Raw genomic sequence first — 23,511 nt, 5'->3', positions numbered from 1 at the left:
TTGTGCGGATGCCCTCAAAAAAGATATATCTCAAATGTACCATGTAGCTAGTTGGTCTTTACTTTTATATATATATAATTTTAAGAGTACACGCGTAAAATCAGCAAAAAAAAAAGACAGAGAAGGACTTCATTTGAATAGTTTTTATTTGAACCGTTCGATAAAAAACAAACAAAAACTGCTCGGATCAAGCCCTTCCTGATCATTTTTTTGCCGATTTTTCGCGAGTACCCTTAAAATATGTTCCGAAAACATTGAGCGGCTCGGATCATCGAAATTCGATCGGAAAATGGGAGGTCCTTACCTTAATAAGGTAAGGGCGCCCTTATTTGATTGAAACTATATATATACACACACACACACACAATGCATCATTTCTAATCCATGCGGGACTTCACAATCTCTCCCACTTAAGATTGCAACATCTTCTTTGCGCCCTCATGGTCCAACTTTCACTTTAAGCACGCCAAACTCCTCAAGTTCGTCTTATAAGAAACCTGCTTGAGCACGACAATCACTTCAAGCTCGTTACTTGTCCGGCCCACCTAAGCACGTCTCCTCACGGGACTCAAGGACGGAACTAGGATTTTATCCTAGCAGTGGCGAAATGGATACTAAAAAAATCTAGTGGTGGCGAGACTATATAAGTTGCAAAAATGATAGAGGTACAGAAATTTTGGGACCGAATCCGGACCGACGGCCGCCGGCGAGCCATCTCCGGCCACCGGACGGCCGATCCGAGCCGTCCAAAAATTCTAAAAAAAAAAACCGAGGGGCCCCACGCGGGAATCAACGTCATCCGAGGTGTGTAGGGTGCTTGATCGGAGCACCCCTTTTCGTATGTGTATATGTAGCTCGGATCGGCCGTCCGGTGGCCGGAGATGGCTCGCCGGCGGCCGTCGGTCCGGATTCGGTCCCAAAATTTCTGTACCTGTAGTGTTACTCTATAAGTTGGGCATAAATTTTTTTTTTACATATAATAATTACATTTTTTAAAATTCTTGTCGTGGCGGTCACCGCCACTAGACCCCCTGATTCCATTCTTGACGGGACTCCATCCACACTTCCAGCTGGTGTAGGGTTTGATATGGTCTGTAATGACCTAACCCCGGCTATCAATAGACATCCTTCGACCTAAACCACGTGCCTCCGACACCCTGAAAATAGAGCCCACAGCCATTAAGGTCTCTTGTAAATTATTTGCATCAACTAACAAGGTTAATTTGTCTGTGGCTTAAGTTAAGACTAATGATTAATCTAGAGAATCTTCATAGGGCAATGAAACTTTACTAATTGGATGGGTATGGATGAAAGTCTCTTTTAAAGATGTGAAGGAGCTAAAAGAGTTCCATATATATATGTCTCAAAAGTTTGGTGGGGGCTGTGGTGAAATCTTCTTGCCCCTTTTTTTTTTTGTTGAATCACAGGCAGAATCTTTATTAATTATTTGATGGAATTAATGTAGGGATCTTAAATTTGTCATCAAACAAAAAACAAATGGGAATTCAAATCAATGGTTCGAACTAAGGGTAAGTGATACAAATCAATAGCCTCAAAATATCAAGATTTTAGAGTGCAAGGGGTCAGCTTCCGTCCCAAAAAGTTAGGTCTATGAGAATCCAACTTTTTATTGCAACATTAATGATTACATGTATATATATTTTTTAATTGTTCGAAATTGCTCTTACCATTATTTTATTACTTGGTCATGAGCTCCGTTTGGGTGCTAAGAGGAGGCAAAATGAAAAATGTATGAAATGTTGCTCTTACCAATTGAAGCTAGCTCAATTGGCCAAGATTATTACATCTCACTAAGAGGTCAGAAGTTCGATTCTCCCTACTTGCGTGTGGTGGATCCTTAGAGGGTTTTTCTTTCTTTCTTTCTTTCTATCATATGATGGGCTTATTTCTTGAATTGATTGTGTTATTGGGCTTGATTGTCTCGTGGGCTCTCACAATTGATGTAGTGTTTCAAGTTTGTTTCATAATTTATGTAAAAGATCTCTTCTATCGATTGATCAAAAAAAAAAAATTCGTAAAGGGACTTTATGGGACAAAGGGGGTAATTAGTTACGTTCTCTATGAGATTACATGTTTAAATCCCTCAGAAGATTTGCTGGACCATTTAACTTTAGAAAATCCAAAATCAATGAAAATACGAGCAAACTAGTCCGAACATTCGATATTATAGAAAGAATACTACCATTCATAAATACTGACCCCATTGACTATAAATGATCGTCTGACTTTTTAAACTGTGAGAACATGTGTCATAGGTCCAGTTTGTTTCAATCATAAATCCCACAGGCATAATCAATAACGGTGCATGTGTGCGCGGATGTACATGTTTCTTGGTGCATTTAATCCCAAGTTCCCTACTTGTAGTCGGAGTACGTACTAGGCTATTTGACAGAACCAGCGGTAGAGCTACTAGCTGCATGTCTCCCTCAGAATTTGCTGTCACTATGAAATGCTACTATCACGTTGCATTATTAGCAATTAAGCGTGAAGAATGCATGAATTTGTCCATTCAAGGTGTTTTCGGTAGTAAAAAATTTTATAGATTTTTATTTGTAATTGAGAAGTTGTTTGGTATTTTCGATAGTGAATAAGTTGTTAAAAAATGTCAAGTTATTTCCGGTGGTGAATAAGTTGTTGATGGGTTTGTGAGTAGAGTTACTGTAGTAAAAAGAGTTTTTGTTGATAACTTTTTTGTTAATGGAAACGGGATGGTAATATGCTGAAACTTTTTTGTTAGTGAAAACGAGATGGTAAAATGAGTTAAGTTTTTAAGTGTTTTTTTGTTAGTGAAAACACACTCTCAGTGACGGCTGCATAAATTTTTACTTGGGTGTTCAAGAATTATATTTACTTAAATATACTAGCTGGTGCAAGTAATACGACCAAACTACATTTATAAGATGATGTTCTATTTTTTTCCGCTTAGAGCGTGTAACTTGTTTTAGGCTACTCTATTAGGTGTTATAATTATGAATTAATTTCCTAGATTAATGGGTGTTCATAATATAGGACTAAGTTTAAAAAAAAAAAACCCTAAAATAAAATTACCTCAGGGTGTTCAAGGTGTTTCCACTAATGATCAAGTTGTAGACTACAAACTTTTTTGTTTTGTCGTTATTTAAATTTTTTTTTGCTTTTGTCAATTTTTTGCCAAACTTTTACAGTATGTATTATTGCTTCATCTTGACGAGAGAAATCGGAAAAGTAAATTTTTTTGACTTTTGTCCGAATTTTTTTGTGAAATATCTAAGAAAAAACTAAAAAGCTAGCTTTGTTGGTTTTTTCTTGAATATTTCAAAAAATACTTGTGTAAAAGTCATGATTTTTTATTTTTCCGATTTATACGTGCAGAGCCGCCTATGTGTCCATTCCAAGGTTCTAAATTCCATCATCGTATTGGTTGGCTCCAGCATCATTACACTCTGATATTTATTTATTAATTGCACGTGTTTTGGCAAATTCACATCACACATCGGTTCCTATCTGATTCAAAATTTGATTTACGTTTGCTACGGCGGATACTCTACCGCTCTCAAATTCTTTTCGGCAAAAACTATTTCAAAGAATTCATAGCGTACATATTGTTTGAGACCATTGCTATTAAGTGTTTCAATAATGTTGATGATCACTCCGCAAATGGTGAGATAGAATTCAACAAATATTCGCATCATTACACCGATCCCCTATGTACTGGAGTATGTTAACGATATATGAAACTCCATAACAATTCCTTTCAAGAATAATCTACGACCGCCGTCCTTTCCTCCCGTGTGTGTGTATATATATATCTTCTTTTTGCGATGTCAACGGGAGCGATTTCACAACCGTAGGCGCACTCTTGCTTGCATTCAGTCTACGTGAAAAGCCTCATTAATTCGCATACATTCAAAGAAACAATCCCATGTGCAATTCACAGCTTGCATTTCGCGCGCACCTCCTCTTCTCTCTGCTTGCACAGCCACCACCAGAGCACGTAACAAGATTGCCATGAGCGCCGCTGCCACCACCTTATTGGCTTCCATCGATGAATTATAACCAGCAATGCTAAAACAACAAATAATGGATTCTAATGCATACGAAAAGCTTTTCGTATAGGGGTTTTTTTTGTATTGTATTTTAGGCGAAAAGGTATCAGGATTGATGAGATAGTCATTTCTTTTTCTAGGCAGAGTTGGAACTCTGGTGAGCCAGCTAAAGATATGGTACAATTTTGACTTGTTTAGATTTGAGGAATGAACCAACTGGGACTAGTTCAGTTGGCCAGGACTCTTGCATCTGACTAGGAGGTCAGAAGTTCAAGTCTTTCCACTTGCGTGTGAGTGTTCTTTCCTTATAGGGCTTTTCCTTTCTTTGTTGGGCTTAGTTATCTTGTGGACTCTCACAATTGATGTAGTGTAGCGGGTTTGTACTTTGTAATTCATATCTTATGTAAAATAATCTCTTCTATCGATTGAAAAAAAAGAAGAAGAAGATTTGAGGAATACATTTCTTTAGGGTAATGAGAGCATTGAGGGTCAATGTATTGGGTTCTGGATTGGTCAAAAATTGGCTTCCTAGGCTATGGGGCAATGTTCGTTTGGTTGCCTGTATGAAAACGGATCGAGGAAAAGAAAATTCAATCAACTGGGCTTTGATCAAAGGAAAAAAAGGCTTAAAATAACTGGGTTTTGATCAAAGGAAAAAAAGGCTTAAAATAACTGGGCTTTGATCAAAGGAAAAAAAGGCTTAAAATAACTGGGCTTGACACGGGCTTGATGGATAGGCCAATCGGCCCTTGTGTCAACAAGGCTCAGTTTTTTGAAGAGAGAGAGAGAGAGAGAGAGAGAGAGAGAGAGAGAGAGAGAGAGAGTATTAAAGGAGAAAAAGAAACAAAAGAGGGAGTAAAATTGTTTATTTTCCCCTCATTTGACTCAGAAGACACAGTAGAGAGAAAAGTCTATGGGCAATTTTTTGCACTTGTCCCCATCACAAACAAGAAAATACGCACCCGTTTAGGGGTGATACCGGTCCGGTTTCGACCGGTTTTGAATATTTTTTCGGTCGAAACCGGTTATCCGGTTTTAGCATTTTTGAAACCGGAACCGGTTGAAATAAAACCGGTCCGGTTTCGACCGGTTCGACCGGTTTCGGTCCGGTTTATTCGGTTAATCCGGTTTTCATTCATGGGCCACATTTTTGGCCCAACACATCAAAAAATTCACAATTCAACCCACAAAAATTCATAATTCAACACTTTTTTTTTGGCCCAACAAAAAATGATCAATTTTGAGCCCAATACATCAAAAAAATCCATAAAAACAGATCTAGTGGGAGCAGTGAGAAGTGAGAAGTGGGAGTCTGAGACAGAGGGGATTGTGGGGTGCGGGTAGAATGAAATTTTTTTTGGGAATTTAGGGCTCAATTGGTAAAGGGGTTAATATATATATGTATATATTATATTATATATCCGGTCCGGTTTCGACCGGTTTTTAGAAGACGTAAACCGGAAACCGAACCGGAAAACAGGTTTGTAAAAATTTTAAAACCGGAACCGGATCGAAATTATTCAACCGGTTTAAAAAATTCGGTCCGGTCCGGTTTTTCCGGTTTCGGTCGATTTTCCGGTTTCGACTAACACCCCTACACCCGTTGTATCTAAAGGCTCCCTAATTGATCGGGCACGAATGAAGATTGTTTGATTAGTACTTTGGGTCCGTTTGTTTCAACTACCTGGAAGAACAAAACAGAAATGTACTCGGATAAGCAGTTCACTAGGGCAAAAAGAAAAAAAAAAAAAGAGAATGAAAATGCTTGCAGCTTTGGTATTGGTTATCCAAACGAAACGAAAATGAATCTTGTTCATTTTTTTTCCTTAGCTTTCTCATTGGTTTTCTTTTTCCTTTTTCGTTTCCAGGCTGCTCTTCTTTTTCTTTGCCTTAGGAATTCAACTTTGTAAAAAGTACCTCAATAAATTTGTACGCAGTAGCTTTTAGCATCAATAAATTCATTTCTAGGATTACGGCACTTGGTAGGTTCGAACCAATGTGTTCAACTCTGTAGATTCATCATTATATTCTTTTGCATTGTTTTTTCTTTTTGGATTCGTGAAAAGGACTCTTCCAAAATTCTTTCTCCAAATTTTCGCACTTGGTACACTTCATTTGGTCGAAATTTCTAATTTCTTCCCATTATTCTAACAAAATTATAAGGACCAAATAAAAAAAATCATCTTAAATTTGAAAAGGTGCAAGATTTTTAGTGTGTTCTAGATGGCAGAGACAAAACTGTAGAGGTCACATGCATGTATGTTAGCTTTTTGATCAAACAGCCTTACAGGCAATTACACCATTAATTATCTCATTTAACAAAAATTAAAAAAAGAAAAATGATATAATTAATTACTTAACACATAAGAATTGTTAAAAGAAAGAAGAACGAAGAAAGCTTGGCTGGAAAGCAAGTGAGTGAGAGAGAAGCCTTTTTATGGGTCCTACTGCACAGAAACTTTTCCCATGTGAACGGAAATTCACCAATAAGATTTCAATTCCAAGCCCACCCTACGCACCGGCCAAAAATAAAAAGAAATCAGATTTCAATTCAAAGCCACCCAAGTGACCACACCAAAGGTTGGTGGAATGGAGAAGAATTTGAAGGTGGGGGCCCACCGAAGGTTGATAACTTTACAGGTGTCCCTGTACCATACATGAAACTGGTATCCACGAAAGAAAATGAATTGTCCAAATTTACAGTGTATGCTATCATCTTCGAAAAATAATTAGGTGGTCCTGGGCACCATCACGTTGTATCTCAACACTGTTTTCCACAAAAAAAATACTATTATGTGATTTTGTGGCACTGTCACTTGGTGCCCTAACCTTATTTTCCACCACAAATTCATGTGGCCCCCTGAACTAATTGTATGAACGCCGAATTTTTGGTGAAGAAGTATATTGGGACGCTACTGAATAATTATTCCTTTCATCACGCATTTCTGTCAAGCCTAAGTGCATAGATCTTGGTGGGAAAAAAAAAATATTGAAGCACCATGTGACAATGGTCCAGTACCGCTGATTTATTACTAACCAAGGGCCCAAAGAAAGATGATGCCATCCCATTTGCACTTTTATCAATAGGATCACCAGCTGATACTCTAACATTCTACCGACTTTTAATATAGGGATGTCCTTTTGTGCCTCTAAAATTTAAGTACACCTTTTGGTCTGAGAAATTCTAAGCTATTTCTTTGGGACGTGGGGGGCTGCTGTCCCAATTTTGGGGCCCACCCCGGTCTCGCTCCGATAATCTGAATCGTTCACTTTGTAGAACTCGTCGAGTAGAACAACTATGCAAAAAATTAACTTAATTGGATATCATTAAGTACCTGATCGGAGCCCATATAACTCTCAGTCCATGGGTTACAATGGATTTGATCCAGTGTTTCGGATCCATTCTTTTTAAGATAAAAAGGTTTCGATGAGGTACTTAATGATATCCAATTAAGCTGATTTTTTGCATAGCTGTTCTACTCGACGAGTTCTACAAAGTGAACGATTCAGATCATCGGAGCGAGACCGGAGTGGGCCCCAAAATGAGGTGCAGCAGCATGTTGCTGTCCCCAAGGGGGACAGCAGCCCCCCTCCCTCCATTTCTTTGGGGTACGCAACCAAAGCCAAGGCTGTTTCCTACCATAGAGAAAAGGAAAACATTCTAAAATGAAAATGGTTTTGGACAGAGAAAAATATACTCCCAAAGAGATTCTTCTGCAAACAGTTGCCCAAAGTTTCTCCATAGATAAATGCTATCAACATAGCCATTTGCACAATAATATACGCAACATGCCCATGCGATAGTTTATTAGCATATGGGTAAGATTATGTTTCACAACTATCAATCAACAATGTCACCTCTACGCAAGTAAGATTATGTTTCACGACTATCAATCAACAATGTCACCTCAACCACTTGAGTAGATTTGTTGTTTAGAATGTTGGGTTAACAGAATTTTCATTTCCAAATATGATAGACAATCGCAAATGACATTAATGCACTCTCTAATTTTGAATTCAAAGAGAAAAAAAATATTGGGAAAGGAAATAAGGTGAGAGATCCTAGATTTTCTCATCCCCATAAATGGAGTTTACAACTTTTTGGAACTGCACGATGTTGCCGCAACGGGTTACTTCCTGCGGATGCAAAGTGTTAATACTCCAGAAAACCATCACTATTTTATTTTTTTTCCAAAAGAATGTGAACACGTTCCCTTAATTTCATTTCTAGAAAGTCCAATATCAAACAAATCTCAAGTTGTTTATTGTGTCAAAACTGTTAAGCATGATACATTCATGAACATGCTTTATGAAGGTCAAAGTTAAAACAGAGAAGATAGAGCTGAAAGACCAAGAGCAATACGCTGTCATCCAATCTGCATAGCCTTCGAGCTCAAACACTTCCAGTTACTCCAATATGCACCTGCAAATTGGCATAATAATAGCCCAAAAAAAGGTCCAGAAAATGGAAAAGCAATACATGGGGGCAATATAGGCACGCAGTCCCTTTGATTAGCAAAGGTCATAACAGGCTATCTTTAGTCCTATTGATTTAAGAGAAAGTAAAGGCAAAAATTAATCAAAGGACACTTTCATAATTTTTTAACACACCATTACAGCTAGTGAACCCCACTGTGGCCTGAAAATGAACAACATAATTAGCAACACACTGACCTTAACAATGGCAAAGCAGTGGGTCCCCTCATCAAATGGCTGCAATCAGCATCAAAATATAAAAAAAATAGCACCTGAATCAACTGGACATAAATTCCTGGTATTGCTCACGCAACGACGGGTCCACCTGGAAGTGATACAAGTTTATATCTTGAGGCTGCTTATGGAGCCAGGTCAGCATGCAAGGTGGAATGATCAAAAAAGGTGACAGCAGGTGGGGGAGGGAGGTGAGGGGTGGCTGCCTGCCTTTTCCTTTTGAGTTACCACCACCGGCATTTGCTACTGCTTTTCGTTTCGTTGAAACATTCCTTTTCAAACTTCCGTCTACTTTTTATTTCTGCAAATAGCACCACCATTCTCCTCACACCTCTCTCTCTCTCTCTCTCTGGACAACAGAAGTCCATTGGCTTCTCTGCACGGTCATTCTGCATTTGAAGATCATATAGCAATCACAATCATGGTAAGCTTTTCTGTCGTTTATGGGTTCATCAGTTTCATTTTCCAATAACTTTGGTCAATCGTTTTCTCTGTAATCAAACAGTCACATCCTTTTTGTGATTCTCCAATGATCCAGGGAACTCCTGTAAACATCATAGTTGGATCACATGTGTGGGCTGAAGATCCTGAAGTTGCTTGGATTGACGGAGAAGTGATAGAAATCAAAGGCACAGATGCCACCATAGTTGCAACAAATGGGAGAACTGTAAGATACTCTTAGAGCTTATATATTTTTTGAAACCAGCTATGTACAATAGATAAAACCACTCGGATTATGAGATCCACTAGGGTTGAAGAAATCATTACAGCATGAAGTTAAAACCCCACGATAGCATGAAGATTTTGAATTAAGCAATACTGACAGTTTTGTCCTTGCCTTCTCAATACACCTTATCAGAAGCTACATGCTATAGTACATGGCTTTGATGGCAATAAATGTGCTGTTCATTTTTTGACATAAAGACATACAAAGTCTTCAAAAACCAAAAGCTAACATAAAACTGAATAAAATGCAATAGTACAGAAGCAAACCTAAATTCCAGCTTCGCAAGCTTGGTTGGGAAATGTCGTATTAAAAATCTATCACTGATTTGTCCATGATTAATTGTTTTTTAAGTATTATGCAGGTTTCAATAGCTGATGATGTTTCAGCGATTGTTTCAATCAGTTGGACAAAGAGATTATTCCTTTCATATTAAACCGCAAAATTTGTTTCTGAGTTCCAAAAAAGTTGTCCCCAACTGTCCCCTAAATTGGTTTCTATATTTCTCTCTTATAGGAAAATCACCGACACTGGAGGATTAATATATACCAAATGTCTTGTAAATCTATATCCAAACTAAGCATTAGCTCCCTGAACATATGCAGATAGTTGCAGACATCACTAGCATATACCCAAAAGACACAGAAGCACCACCAGCAGGGGTTGATGACATGACCAAGTTAGCTTACCTGCATGAGCCGGGAGTCCTGTGCAATCTTGCTTCTCGATTTGCTCTCAATGAGATATATGTGAGTCACCTAGCCCAATGAAAACTAAATTACATTAACATTCTTGTGCAAAACAACAAAACTGATGATCAGTCCTGGAATAAACAGACTTACACCGGCAACATTCTAATAGCGGTGAATCCTTTCCAAAGACTGCTGCACTTATATGACGTCCACATGATGGAACAATATAAAGGAGCTGCTTTTGGTGAGCTAAGTCCACATCTTTTTGCTGTTGCGGATGCATGTTATAGGTATATATAAATTGAGTGGAGCCAAATGACCTCAAACAAAAGGCACGCATAATCTGACAAAGAATTCGGTAATTCAATGTCAGGGCAATGAGGAATGAACATGGAAGCCAATCCATTTTGGTAAGTGGAGAGAGCGGGGCTGGTAAAACAGAGACAACAAAAATGCTTATGAGATACCTTGCATTCATGGGGGGTAGATCTGGTACTGAAGGAAGGACAGTCGAACAACAAGTTTTGGAGGTGCGTCAAATCCATGCTCCGTAATAATCCTTGTACATTAAGTTATAGCATAAAATTGGTGGTAACTTGCATTGACAATTTGTAGTCGAACCCAGTCTTGGAAGCATTTGGGAATGCCAAAACCGTCAAAAACAACAACTCCAGGTGAACTAGCTTCATGCATACTTCTTCAACTATATGCTTGTTTTCCTAATTCTGTCTACTCGCATGCCTTAACTCACAAAACAATTTACATGACTGAGTGGCTGTACCAGTCGTTTTGGAAAATTTGTAGAGATCCAATTTGATAAGCATGGGAAGATATCTGGAGCTGCAGTTCGGACATATCTTCTTGAAAGATCACGTGTTTGCCAAGTCTCTGACCCTGAGAGGAACTACCACTGCTTTTACATGCTCTGTGCGGCACCACCTGAGGTGAGCTTATTCAATCAATTCTGAATCACCACTAGAACGAAGTACGATAGCATATATACATAGCGGTGAGTTGACAGTATTATTGTATTTTCAGGAGGCCAAGAAATTCAAACTAGGAGACCCAAGGACGTTCCACTACCTAAACCAAACTAATTGTTATGAAGTTGCTAATGTGGATGATGCAAGGGAGTACTTGGAGACCAGAAATGCCATGGATGTTGTAGGAATCAGCCAGGACGAGCAGGTGTGTGCCTCTGCATAAGTGCATTTATAGAGCAACATATTGAAAGGAGCCATTTTCTGAATTCAAAGCAACATGATGAGTTTTCCTCTTGTAGGATGCTATATTCCGCGTGGTAGCTGCAATACTCCATCTTGGCAACATAGACTTCATCAAAGGGAGTGAAACAGATTCTTCGAAACTCAAAGATCAGAAATCACGCTATCATCTTCAAACAGCTGCAGAGCTACTCATGTCTGGACTCTAATCAACATAACCTTGTTAGATACATTTCCGAATGTTTTCACTATCTGTTACATAATGTCTTAATGCACTTCTTTTCAGGTGTGATGATAAAGCACTTGAAGACTCACTCTGCAAACGTGTGATAGTAACACCTGATGGAAACATTACAAAGCCACTCGATCCAGCTTCAGCCATCACAAGTCGTGATGCCCTTGCAAAAACAATATATTCCCGACTTTTTGATTGGTAAGAAAATCAAAGTCAACCTAAACTTTCACCCCATCTTCAGCTCAAACGAGGTCTGTATTGGTGTCGGAAAGATTAATCTTGAATGCTTACGTAATGAACTATGCAGGCTAGTGGATAAGATAAACAATTCAATCGGCCAGGATCCCACTGCAAAAAGTATAATTGGAGTCCTTGATATATATGGTTTCGAGAGCTTCAAGATCAACAGGTAAATACGGTATACTTGGCTATTTCGCAACACCTAAGCATCTTTTTACATTTCAATATGAAGAGCTTATCACATGCTTCATCTGGCAGTTTTGAGCAGCTATGCATCAATCTAACAAATGAGAAGTTGCAACAGCATTTCAATCAGGTAAGAACGGAAATCCATCTTAGTCTCAAAACATTTTGTGAATGTGCATGTGTACGCCTTTATACTGCAACGATCTGTGTGCACAATGACACGGAAAAAACATCTTTACAGCATGTATTCAAGATGGAGCAAGAGGAGTACACGACAGAGGAAATCAACTGGAGTTACGTAGAATTTGTGGATAACCAAGACGTTCTGGATCTTATTGAGAAGGTATTGAACCCTTTCAGACATCTCTGATTCCCACAATACCTTGACGACAAAATCATACCAGAAAGATGATTATGTATTTGTGGATGCAGAAACCTGGGGGTATAATTGCTCTTCTTGATGAAGCCTGGTACGTATTTTAGCTGCTTGCTGTGTCATGAACATTCCGAAAAGAATGTCTGTCCTCCCAAAACCATAAGCTATCAGAAAATGGGCCCAACATTGTTTATCAAGCTATCAACCCTCCCCAGGCGCACGACACCCCCATCTCTCACTCAGAGAGACAAACAGGATAAGCAAAACAAAGTGCGGTAATACACAGATGTAGAATAATACCAGACACAATGAGGGAACAAATACAGATTGCTAGCCTTGGAAAACCTAAAAGTTAAGCTATTAGGATATGGTCCAACAATTATATCTTTCTAACAACCTTCAAAGTCAAAATTTGAACTTTAAACTGTTAAGCAAAGTTCCACGTGGCCTGGGTACAGATGAAACATGCATATACAGGGTGAGGGGTTCCCTCACCTCAATAGTTAGCTCTTGGGGTTAAGCTCTATCCAAGACTGTGAAACATGGTATTCCAGCCTAAGTACCAGGGATGGGTAAAGCGCATATTTCTTGACTACAGGCAGCAGGTGCTGCAATTGAGCACAAAGTGCGTGAGGAAGGGGTGTGAGGCAAAGTCCCACATCACTTGTGTACCAAAACAAATGTGCAGTATATGTGCGTCAAGGCAATCTCACCTCAAAAACTAGCTTTTGGGTTGAGTTTACCCAAGACCATGAAACACAATGAACCAGGATACCTTTCGGAAAAATAATTTTTATATCCTTATTGTGGTGAGGGGAGGAGAGAACAATTTGCTGCTCTATCATGCCAGCCCTTCTTATATGTAAAATCGTAGCATTAGTACTTATATATGCATTGATAAAGCTTAATTGACTTCCTTTGCAGTATGTTTCCCAAGTCAACTCATGAGACATTTGCACAAAAGATGTACCAGACATATAAAGCACACAAACGCTTTAGCAAGCCAAAACTTGCCCGAACAGACTTCACAATTAACCATTATGCTGGAGATGTAAGCAACTTTAAATATGTATATCCAATACTCCCTCCGTCCCTTAATTTCAGTCCTCTATATCATTTTGGGATACCACAAAATATTAGTCCTCTTTGAAAAGTCAAGCAAAAAAGTTTTTAAATAGCCGATGACTAATGCTCATAGATGATTAAATTATTGTGTCCAAAGCGAGGATAAGGGACAATGTTGGAAATCAAAGCTAACTTTCGAAGGAGACATGCATGTAACACATGTTACCTTAAAAAGTTAGTTGGAACCCCAAAAAGGGACCAATATTAAGGGAAGGAGAGAGTAATCCAGTAACATGTTAAACTGATCATTTTCTCAGTGAGAAACTTTTGATCCAACAGGTTACATACCAAGCTGATCAATTCCTTGATAAAAACAAGGACTATGTTGTAGCCGAACATCAAGCTCTTTTAGATGCCTCCAGGTGCTCTTTTGTTGCAAACCTCTTCCCCCCATTACCTGAGGACGCATCTAAGCAGTCCAAGTTCTCATCTATAGGTACCCGCTTCAAGGTAAGCCAGATTTCATAGTTTGCAGGAATTTTATGAAATTTTGGAGGTCCAAGACCTGCTCATACATCAAACTTCAAAATACAGCAACAACTTCAATCTTTAATGGAAACCCTGAGCACAACAGAGCCACATTACATCAGATGTGTGAAGCCCAACGGCGTTTTGAAACCCGGAATATTTGAGAACTTCAACGTGTTAAATCAGTTAAGATGCGGGGTAAGTTAGTTATGAATTCATCCTCGCCTCACTTTGCCTGTACTGACTACTTGAGGACTCCTCCTACTGATTAATTTCTTAATGGAAACAATTGTGGCAGGGTGTACTAGAGGCAATTAGGATAAGCTGTGCCGGATATCCAACGAAAAGAACTTTTGATGAGTTCCTTGACCGCTTTGGGATGTTAGCTCCAGATGTCTTGGACGGGTATATATAAGCTACTTATTTTTTTACCCACTGACATGTGAAGCTTATAGCTATATATGATTTATGCAATTCAACACTACAAAGTCAAACATATCAACCATAGGCTCATCATCATATTCAACAGCTCTAGTGGGAAAACAATTGGATTCATGCAGCGACAATTTTGGTTCTAACTTATAACTGTTTCTGCTCTGCAGATCGGACGACAAATCAGCATGCATTTCCATCTGTGACAGGATGAGCTTAAAGGGTTATCAGGTACTAAACCTGAAAGTTGTGATGCAGTATAATATGATGCATTGAGGCCTATCAAAAAAAAATTAATATGATACATTGAGAAAACTTCTACACAAAATACAGAAGAGCTGTTTCTACCTAATAATCTACACTATTTAGATGGGGAAGACAAAGGTGTTTCTTAGAGCCGGACAGATGGCTGAATTAGATGCTCGAAGAACTGAAATTCTAGCTAAAGCTGCAAGGCAAATCCAAAGGCAAATCCGAACGTACCTCATCCGAAAAGAGTTCATCACCCTCAAAAAGGCTACAATTCACATGCAGAAACTTTGGAGAGGTAACTGATGTCATTTTTGAGTTGTTTGTGAGATAACGTATGTTCTTCCAAGAAGTTACACAGTAGCATCATTATTCATGCAAATGCAGAAAATCAGAAGATTGGACTCTATGAACTGCACAAAGAACATGATAATCTTCAATTTTTCAGCTGCAATTATTTTTCCCATGCGTACTGGTTTAAGAACTGGCTTGGGTTTGAAACAACCGACCAGATGGGTTCCGAAGGGGATTCTAGGACACTCAAAAAGTTACAGATCCAATCCCATCTCTACAATTCATGTGATAAGAAGATCTAGAAAGTGACTAGTTTCTGTTTGCTCCGCAGCTCAACTTGCACGTAATTTGTATGAACACATGAGAAAGGAAGCTGCTTCAATCCGTGTCCAGAAGCATGTACGTGCTCACGCGGCAAGAAAATCTTACACAAGATTACAGGCATCAGCAATAGCTATTCAAACTGGGTTGAGAGCAATGGCAGCTAGAAATGAATGCAGACGCAGAAGAAAAAACAAGGCTGCAACGATAGTTCAGGTAATAAATTAGCTCCAGGGAATCTTGGGTCTGTTTGAATAGACTTTTGGCAACAAGGAAGGAAATTTTAAGATCCACGATAGTAGAAATCATTCATAATTTACTAAAGTTAGATCATCAGAGGCAAATGACGGATTCTAGAGCGAGAAAAGCAAGACTTCTAGAATCACATATCAAATGAAAGTACTTTTAAAAGTACAAGGCATTGCAAAAGTACCACAAACTTTGGAAGAAAGCGCCAAATCTGGTTATTGTTATATATTTGGGGACTTGGGGTATTTAAGCCATATACACCACCGAATCATATATGGTCATCCTATGGGGTGTAAATGCAGTGGTAAGAGGGTTCAAATGCAAAAAGGACGCTTCAGAATTAACCACCTTTGAGCTAACAATGAATTATCCTCTTACTTTTGCTTTTAACAGACAAGATGGAGACGATACCATGCTATTTCTACTTACAAAAAGTGGAAGAAAGCAACTCTCACCCTTCAATGTCTCTGGAGAGCAAAGGTTGCAAGAAGGGAGCTTAGAATGCTGAAAATGGTAAGTTTTCTTCTTTCCAGTACTATTCACCAATGTTCAACTGCTGTGTAAGTGAACCTAAATCAAAAGCACATACGACGTTAGGAACTGACAAATTCTTTAATGCAGGCTGCAAGAGATGCAGGAGCACTCAGGGAAGCGAAGGACAAGCTGGAGAAGCGTGTAGAAGAGCTAACATGGCGGCTAGATTTCGAAAAGCACTTGAGGGTATTCACACTATCGATTTGGTTGGAACACGTCTAAAAAAGTTGACACAGGCAATAATTCTTTTGCAGCATAAGAGGGTGCTACAATCTTGTACTTGTTCCAGTTCAGAAGGCAAGAAATTAATAGGACTAAATATATCAGTGACTGTTTAGTTAGCAAGGTCACCCAGATCACGAAATCATGCCAGAGCTTATATATTCAAAATAAATACCTATATGCCCTACCCTAAGATCAAAATTTGGTTGAAATTTAGTAAACTCTGGGGGCTTTCTGGACCTATGGTGAACAATAGAACAAATGAGAAAGACTGGCAAGGGAAAATAAAAATCTGGAATATCCCAAGCCCCTGAAATTGAGTCAACATTTGGAAGTAGTCTCCTTGAGTTCACTATGCTAAAACAAGGTCGTCTTGCAGGTTGATCTTGAAGAAGCAAAAGGACAAGAAATTGCAAAACTACAAAGTGCACTACATGAAATGCAAGGTAAACTCGAGGAAGCTCATGCCGCAATCCTTCGTGAGAAGGAAGAAGCAAAGATAGCAATTGAACAAGCCCCACCAGTCATCAAAGAGGTACCAGTTGTGGACAACAGGATGGTGGAGGAACTAACAATTCAGAACGAGGACTTGGAGGTAATATTTAGTAACCCAGCCTGCAATACATTTGATAATAAGTGACATCAATATTCTGCAATCACCAAAGCTAAACTTAAAACATTATAACATAACAAACATGCAGAACTCAAAAAGTTTTCAACGTAAAGACTAAAGAGGCAAAGTTTCTACAACTTAATGCACCAGTTTTTGCAATAGACAAGAATCATTGGAATCAAACACATACCAAAACAAAGCTATACGAAAAATTATGTAAAATACATTAGTTGTTCATGGAAGCAGAAAGCTTCGGATGCAAAAACTATTAACAGTTTGACTTTAAGCAACTCCAAAGAAACTATCCCAAATGCATCCACCGTGCCTTGTCACATATGCTGGTGAAATGCCTTGTGTACAGCAAAATGTCAGAAATTAGCATCTGCCAGGAATTAGTGACAGATCATTTAACATATAAATTTTGGATTTATAGGGTGCAATAACAGAGCTAAAGAAGAGGGTAGAGGAATTTGAGCAGAAATATTCTGAAGTTGAAAACGAGAGCAAAGCAAGACTAAAACAGGCAGAGGATTCACAGCTGAAAGTTTCGGAGCTCCAAGAGGCCATTGAAAGGTAGCAAAAGAACCAGTTGTTGATGTATTTAATGATTGTTAACTCCATTACAATTCCTTGTGGTTGCTTTCAGATTAGAGCTGAACTTGTCAAATCTCGAGTCTGAGAACCAGGTTCTACGTCAACAGGCTTTGGTTGCATCGACAAATGAGGACCTCTCTGAGGAAATGAAAAGGTAAGAAGATGGTCTTGTTACCCGTTACAGAAACAAGGAACCATTGAAGACCACCTCGCACGAAATTCCACAGGTTGAGTTCAGTTAGATGTTCTTTGAGTGAAAGGAAAAGAGAGAGGTTAAGTAGAAGGGAAGATAATAATCTCTCCTTCAGTTAGAACGTAGAACAGCATCATCAAAATAAAATTATTTCGCCATTATGCAGCAGAAAGAAATGACAGTCGGTTCACCTGCCTCTGTTCAGGCTAGATACATAGGTCGAAATAAAACTTGGAATGATGAACGAGCATAAATTACATGACATTCAGCCATGAACCTCTACTTTGGTTCATCGCAAGCTCTTCAGACGAATATGTAACACAGAAAAACCCTTACGGCGAAAATGATAGCCCACAACAAGGTTACAACTTTAGTAAGTAGAAAAATTTTAATTCACAGCATTCCAGTGATATCGAGTTTCTTAGGTAGGGGAGAATTTTGGACTACTGAAACAAAAGCTAAAATCTTAGCTGAGACTGAGAGATAGCCCCTTAAGCTTTTGTTAGGAAAATGGACACCACTACTTGATTTTGATGTACATTTGAATGTCAGCCTCAAGAGCAAGATTACAGATTTGGAATCAGAAAATGAGCTGCTTCACAGTCAGAAAGTTGTAGGGGGGCAAATAATCAGTCATGCACCAGTACAGCTGCAATCCAAGGTATATTGTGTTTGAATAGCCTTTACATGTTAGATTGCTAGACCATCTGTCACTGAACTCAATGCCAATGCAGTGTTTTGACAATGGACACCACACAGAGGAGGAGCATCACCAGTCAACTAAAGTAGAGTATCAAGCAGCAAAAGTACGAATCTTATCGTAGAATCTCAATGAAAAGACCAGTAATAAAACACCAACTTATTACGTGGACACTTATAAATTAATGAGTGAATCATGTTTGCAGGAATCAGAGCCTTTTGTACCCCTCCTAACCAAACAAAGATCCCTGACAGACAGGCAACAGGTATGTAGTCAAAAGATGAAAAGCCTCTACAGATGCAAATCAAATTAAGAAGTCCAATGCCGAAGAATGCTACTTTGAAACCTATTCGGTGGTAGTAATTGTCTATTTGAGTTATCTACTTCCACTTATTCATTCGTGTAACCAGGAGAACCATGATGCATTGATCAAGTGCCTTGTGGAAGACAAGCGGTTTGACAATAGTAGACCTGTTGCTGCCTGCATTGTGTACAGAGCACTTCTCCAATGGAGATCCTTTGAAGCAGAGAAGACAAACATATTTGACAGGATTATCCACACAATCCGATCATCTATAGAGGTAATACTCTCAAGTTCTCAACCATCCAACAAATACCAGAAATGTCATAGAATCTTGAAACTTAAATCTGACCCATTAGTGACCAACTTTAGTCCCTAGGGGAATGAAGTAGTCTGTTACACCAGAAAACTAATCTGCAGCACTATGCTATTCCAGAGTCAGAATAACATCACAGATCTGTCATATTGGCTCTCGACAACTTCTACTCTTCTGTTCCTTCTGCAAAATACAATCAAGGCAAGCAATGCACCTAAGGCAACTTCAAATCGTAATCGAACCTCACCCACGACCTTGTTTGGTAGAATGGCACAGGTGAGCTCTTCCATTAAATTTGTTAATGTAATTGCTACAAACCCCAGAAGATTTATAAAGCTAACCATAATATTTCAGGGTTTCCGCTCGTCAACAATGGGAACCGGAATCTCCAGTGGGTACAGTGGAATGGAGGGAAAGCATACGTCAAGATCAAGAATAGAGGCTAAGTACCCAGCCCTGCTGTTTAAACAACATCTGACTGCATGCATGGAGAAAATATATGGTATGATCCGTGACAGCTTGAAGAAAGAGATTAGTCCATTCTTGAACTTGTGCATTCAGGTGATGATTCTACACTTAAAATGCAAAAGTTCAAAATTTCTTCCAATCTTAGATAAATCACAAAATAATTCATTAACAGGCGCCAAGAACCACAAGGGCCAGAGCAATTAGAGGGTCATCTAAGACTATCCATTCAAGCATAATTGCTAAACAACAGGCATCAAGTATACACTGGCAAAGTATTGTCAACAACCTGGATCATACCTTGAGCATCCTGTCAGAAAACCATGTGAGAAAAAAAAAAACCCCCCCCCTCCAATATACCATTCCTGATTGTGTGTTGAAGAGCTAATTGCCGGGTATTTGATGGCTAACCGCTGTATCTTCAGGTCCCCAGCATAATCGCAAGGAAAATGTTTGGTCAGGTATTTTCCTTCATAAACGTCCAGCTTTTTAACAGGTATGCAGCTCCTTAGACCTCTCAACAGCCACCATGCAATCTTAATCAGATACCAGAACCAAATATATTCCCTTAGAAAATGTGTGTAGCATCCAAAACCCAACGTCCTATGTTTCACAGTTTACTGCTTCGTCGTGAGTGCTGCTCATTCAGCAACGGAGAATATGTAAAGGCTGGTTTGCACGAACTGGAACAGTGGTGCGTTAAAGCAACAGATCAGGTAACAGGGTTATCCTAGTGTGAATTTTTGCAATATAAAGAATGCCAAGTTCAAGATGATATATATACCTCAATTATCTTGTATACAGTTTTCTGGATCGTCGTGGGATGAACTCCAACACATAAGGCAAGCCGTAGGATTTCTGGTAAGATCTTCTGAACCCAATTCAATAAGGTGCTGATAAACTTGATTAAATTTTGAGAATTAACAAGCAAATTCTTAAACCATGCAGGTTTTGCATCAAAAATCTCAAAAATCACCAGATGAGATCACGAATGAACTCTGCCCGGTAACTTGATAAATCTACTCAAACAATTCCTGAACAGCATTCCGCAAATATATGATTTCCTATCTCTTGCTTTCCCTTTTCTGATCTAGATGCTAAGCATTCCACAAATATATCGAATTGGAACAATGTTTTGGGATGACAAGTATGGAACCCAAGGATTATCTTCAGAGGTAAGCGCTCTACATAGTACAAATTGTTATACAAGTTTGCTTTATTAAACACAAAGAAAAAGGTATGCAATCCAAATCCATTTTTGCTGCACGTGTTTTGCATGAGCTTCAATCTAAGATCAGTTGCATTTGTGAGGTAGCCAGCTCACAGGTGATTCATAAAATTAAATTGTATTGACGTGTTTATGAATACAGGAAAACAGACAGGAAAATATATCATTTCAATATTCATATTTATGTGGCATAAAAAATGAAACATGTACTCATCTCAGTTAAGCTAACAAACAATCTGAAATCCTAGCTGAAACCTTGTCGGTACTTTTTGGACTCCAGGTGATTGGAAAGATGAGGGCACTGATGGCAGAAGATTCAATTAGCATGCCAAATAACACTTTCTTGCTTGACGTGGACTCCAGGTAATGCGCAACCCCCACCCTCAACCAACCCCTAAAAAAGTCTATTCAAAGTTGGAAATAAAATGGACCTTACTAGATACTTGCTAATAGATTTATAAAATTTACAGCATACCTTTCTCAATTGAAGAGATGTCCCGATCCTTCCTTGATATCAGCATATCCGATGTCGATCCACCACCCCTCCTACGTCAAAAATCTGACTTCCATTTCCTGTTGCAGCAAGCAAATTGAGATTGTCCTTCTTCAATTCTAAATTTTGCACAGAAACAAAAAGGTAAACGTTACTGTAATTATCAATTGCAATGGCCAATTTTCTTTCATTTGTTGGGTGAGATAATGAGTAAATGAGTGCTCATGATGTAATTTTGGTATCATTTATGTTCTATGTATTTCTCTTCCTCGTGGGAAAATATCCTGCTGGTTTATTTGATTCAATGTTGCTCTTGGAGTTGAGTTGTTGAAGAGATTGCTGTAGAGAGGACAACAATTACTGAATTAAATCAAAGTGAGAAGACATTTTTTCTTCCTTTTCTTCTCTAGTGCATTTTTCTCTCTTCTTACCTCATACATCTGTTAAGCTGATAGACTCTCATGGTGACCTGCACTGTGTAAAGAACATCTCTAACAAATCTGACTCTGAAGACTGCTTGGACTTCAGGTGGGCTGATAAAAAAAACTAGCAAAATTCAGATAAACATGAGGCACATGCACATATAGACAGATCAACCCAGATCATATGGTGTTCACTTGATGTCTATGAGCATTTACCTCTCGTATTTGGCAGGTTTAAATTTTCTAAGTAATTTTGCAAAACGTGTGGGACTTCAGGTGGCATTAACGGAAGGGGAAAAAAACATTATTTATTAGATTGCTCTACCACTAAGACACAGCATACCAATCTCAAGAGTATCATAAATATAGATACAAGCATATAACACATGAAAGATAAAAACCAGTTGAATGGCGTTCATGATGTACCTTAAGAGTTTCGACACACCTATAGCTTGTGCATCTTTTCTCATTTCCTTCTGTTAAAAGTTATGGAAATACTCTAATTATTCAACAAGCTATTCCCATTCCTGCTTTTTCTATTCTCTAATCTTGTGCCATAGTTCAACAATAAATTTTCGTGACTCCTTTAGAAAAAGTAGCTATGACATTAGCTGGACTTGCAGCACCAAAGTGCTTCAAGCCTTCAATAAAGTTAACCAACTCATACGCCGATAGGCTGTTCTATGCTCTAGAAACTGAAAGAGGACAAAAGCTACATATCATCGATCAGGAAAGAAAAGGATTTGTCAAATGTGAATATTTCCGCTTAAAGCAACCACATCACCTATTTACAAAACACTCTTGGCGTAAATATTTCTGCTTAGCTCAACCACAATAACAGTACCCATGTAATCCAACCACAATAACAGTATCCATGTAATCCCAATCGATGGGTGTATGGGCGGGGAAGGATTGGCACAAATACAACATGGAAGGGCAGCATGTAAAGACAAATGCAACATGGAAGATCGGCACAAATACACCTTGACATTTTTAGCCAAAAGCATATACATTAAAGCATAGATTTTGCCAAATAATTTCTTGCTCACGTAACACAAACCTAAATTTCATCTCAACCCAACTCCTCTGCTCATTTGCTTCCCTGGGCCTTGTTAGTTTCTACTTCTAATTACACGTTTACACCTAAGTACAACCTAAACCAGGGCTGATGTAGCTAGGGGGGTAGGTGCCACCCCCAATTTCACCAATTTTTTTTTTAACGCTAAGGTAATTTGGTTAGGCACCTAGTGGCATTCGGACAAATTCGTACCTTTTTTTTATCGGTGTGGATCATAACCATAATATCTCAATGGCTTCATTTGAAGACCATGAGAGAGAAAACTTTTCTTCTTGTTAAAAAAAATGAATGTATATGTAACCTTTTTCTTCGCATTTTTGCAGACAATTTGCAGACAAGACAATACGCACTAACAAAAGTGAATTCCCATTAAACAATGTCACTCCCGAATGTAAATCATGGCTCAGCCAATGACCTAAACCACACAATGCAATAGAAATTTCTCTCGTAAGTGACGATAGAAACAGTAAAACTAAGGCTCCGTTCCGGTTTCTTAAAAAATAAACTTTTAGAAAATGAGGTAATTTCAAGATCAAAAATTATGTATTTACGCAAATAATTTTTCTACCAATATGAATCTTGTTTGATAGATCTTATTAAAATCTTTTAAACGGTGCAAAAAAAATTGAAATATTATTTTTCATTTTCGTTATATTTGAGTTTAAAATTACCTTCTTTTAAGAAAGCGGAACGGGGCCTAAGTCGCCTCCACTTGATGTGGGTGGTGTTACTTCTCAAAACCCCAAGTTCAAGGTTCGAGGCTTTAAGGCCAAGATCAAAAA

At 38.6% G+C, this 23,511-nt stretch overlaps 1 protein-coding gene and 3 long non-coding RNA genes across 5 annotated transcripts; 1 reads left to right on the top strand and 3 right to left on the bottom strand.

Annotated features, from left to right (window-relative positions):
• Nucleotides 1-8,621: 8,621 nt before the first annotated feature.
• On the bottom strand, nt 8,622-10,928 carry LOC131334235 (uncharacterized). The gene is made up of 4 exons (XR_009202089.1): nt 10,640-10,928; nt 10,323-10,515; nt 10,170-10,238; nt 8,622-9,145 (listed from the first exon to the last, which is right to left on the bottom strand). It is a non-coding gene; the product is annotated as an uncharacterized LOC131334235 (long non-coding RNA).
• LOC131334234 (myosin-12) lies at nt 9,049-21,626 on the top strand. The gene is made up of 40 exons (XM_058369162.1): nt 9,049-9,180; nt 9,295-9,423; nt 10,086-10,229; nt 10,317-10,462; nt 10,546-10,702; nt 10,788-10,846; nt 10,957-11,116; nt 11,211-11,360; nt 11,455-11,591; nt 11,682-11,828; nt 11,938-12,039; nt 12,129-12,186; nt 12,298-12,399; nt 12,489-12,526; nt 13,357-13,483; nt 13,837-14,007; nt 14,092-14,223; nt 14,324-14,430; nt 14,628-14,688; nt 14,827-15,004; nt 15,332-15,537; nt 15,964-16,083; nt 16,192-16,290; nt 16,706-16,921; nt 17,373-17,512; nt 17,586-17,687; nt 18,279-18,387; nt 18,461-18,532; nt 18,632-18,691; nt 18,837-19,007; nt 19,164-19,319; nt 19,398-19,604; nt 19,684-19,833; nt 19,934-20,004; nt 20,125-20,224; nt 20,313-20,369; nt 20,457-20,513; nt 20,603-20,683; nt 21,017-21,099; nt 21,207-21,626. Exons 1-40 carry the CDS (start codon nt 9,178-9,180, stop codon nt 21,328-21,330), a joined length of 4,689 nt encoding a protein of 1,562 aa, XP_058225145.1. The 5' UTR covers nt 9,049-9,177; the 3' UTR covers nt 21,331-21,626.
• Nucleotides 11,840-16,161, bottom strand: LOC131334238 (uncharacterized). Of its 2 annotated transcripts, none has more exons than XR_009202092.1 (3): nt 16,026-16,161; nt 13,846-14,118; nt 11,840-11,978 (listed from the first exon to the last, which is right to left on the bottom strand). It is a non-coding gene; the product is annotated as an uncharacterized LOC131334238 (long non-coding RNA). The 2 variants fall into 2 exon arrangements; XR_009202091.1 differs by lacking the exon at nt 11,840-11,978 and adding an exon at nt 12,016-12,150.
• LOC131334236 (uncharacterized) lies at nt 16,847-21,479 on the bottom strand. Its single transcript, XR_009202090.1, has 4 exons — nt 21,212-21,479; nt 20,293-20,542; nt 19,920-20,191; nt 16,847-16,941 (listed from the first exon to the last, which is right to left on the bottom strand). It is a non-coding gene; the product is annotated as an uncharacterized LOC131334236 (long non-coding RNA).
• Nucleotides 21,627-23,511: the final 1,885 nt, after the last annotated feature.

The sequence above is a fragment of the Rhododendron vialii genome, chromosome 7a (assembly GCF_030253575.1).
Source record: "Rhododendron vialii isolate Sample 1 chromosome 7a, ASM3025357v1".
NCBI lineage: Eukaryota > Viridiplantae > Streptophyta > Magnoliopsida > Ericales > Ericaceae > Rhododendron > Rhododendron vialii.
The sequence above is the reverse complement of the archived record's forward strand: the minus strand, read 5'-3'. Positions and strand labels throughout refer to the sequence as shown.

Excerpts from the sequence above, each read along its gene's own strand:
- LOC131334234 (XM_058369162.1), top strand. Across the intron at positions 10,230-10,316 it reads TTGCTCTCAATGAGATATAT|ACTTACACCGGCAACATTCT; the intron begins GTGAGTCACCTA and ends TGGAATAAACAG. Across the intron at positions 15,538-15,963 it reads AGGCTGCAACGATAGTTCAG|ACAAGATGGAGACGATACCA; the intron begins GTAATAAATTAG and ends TGCTTTTAACAG.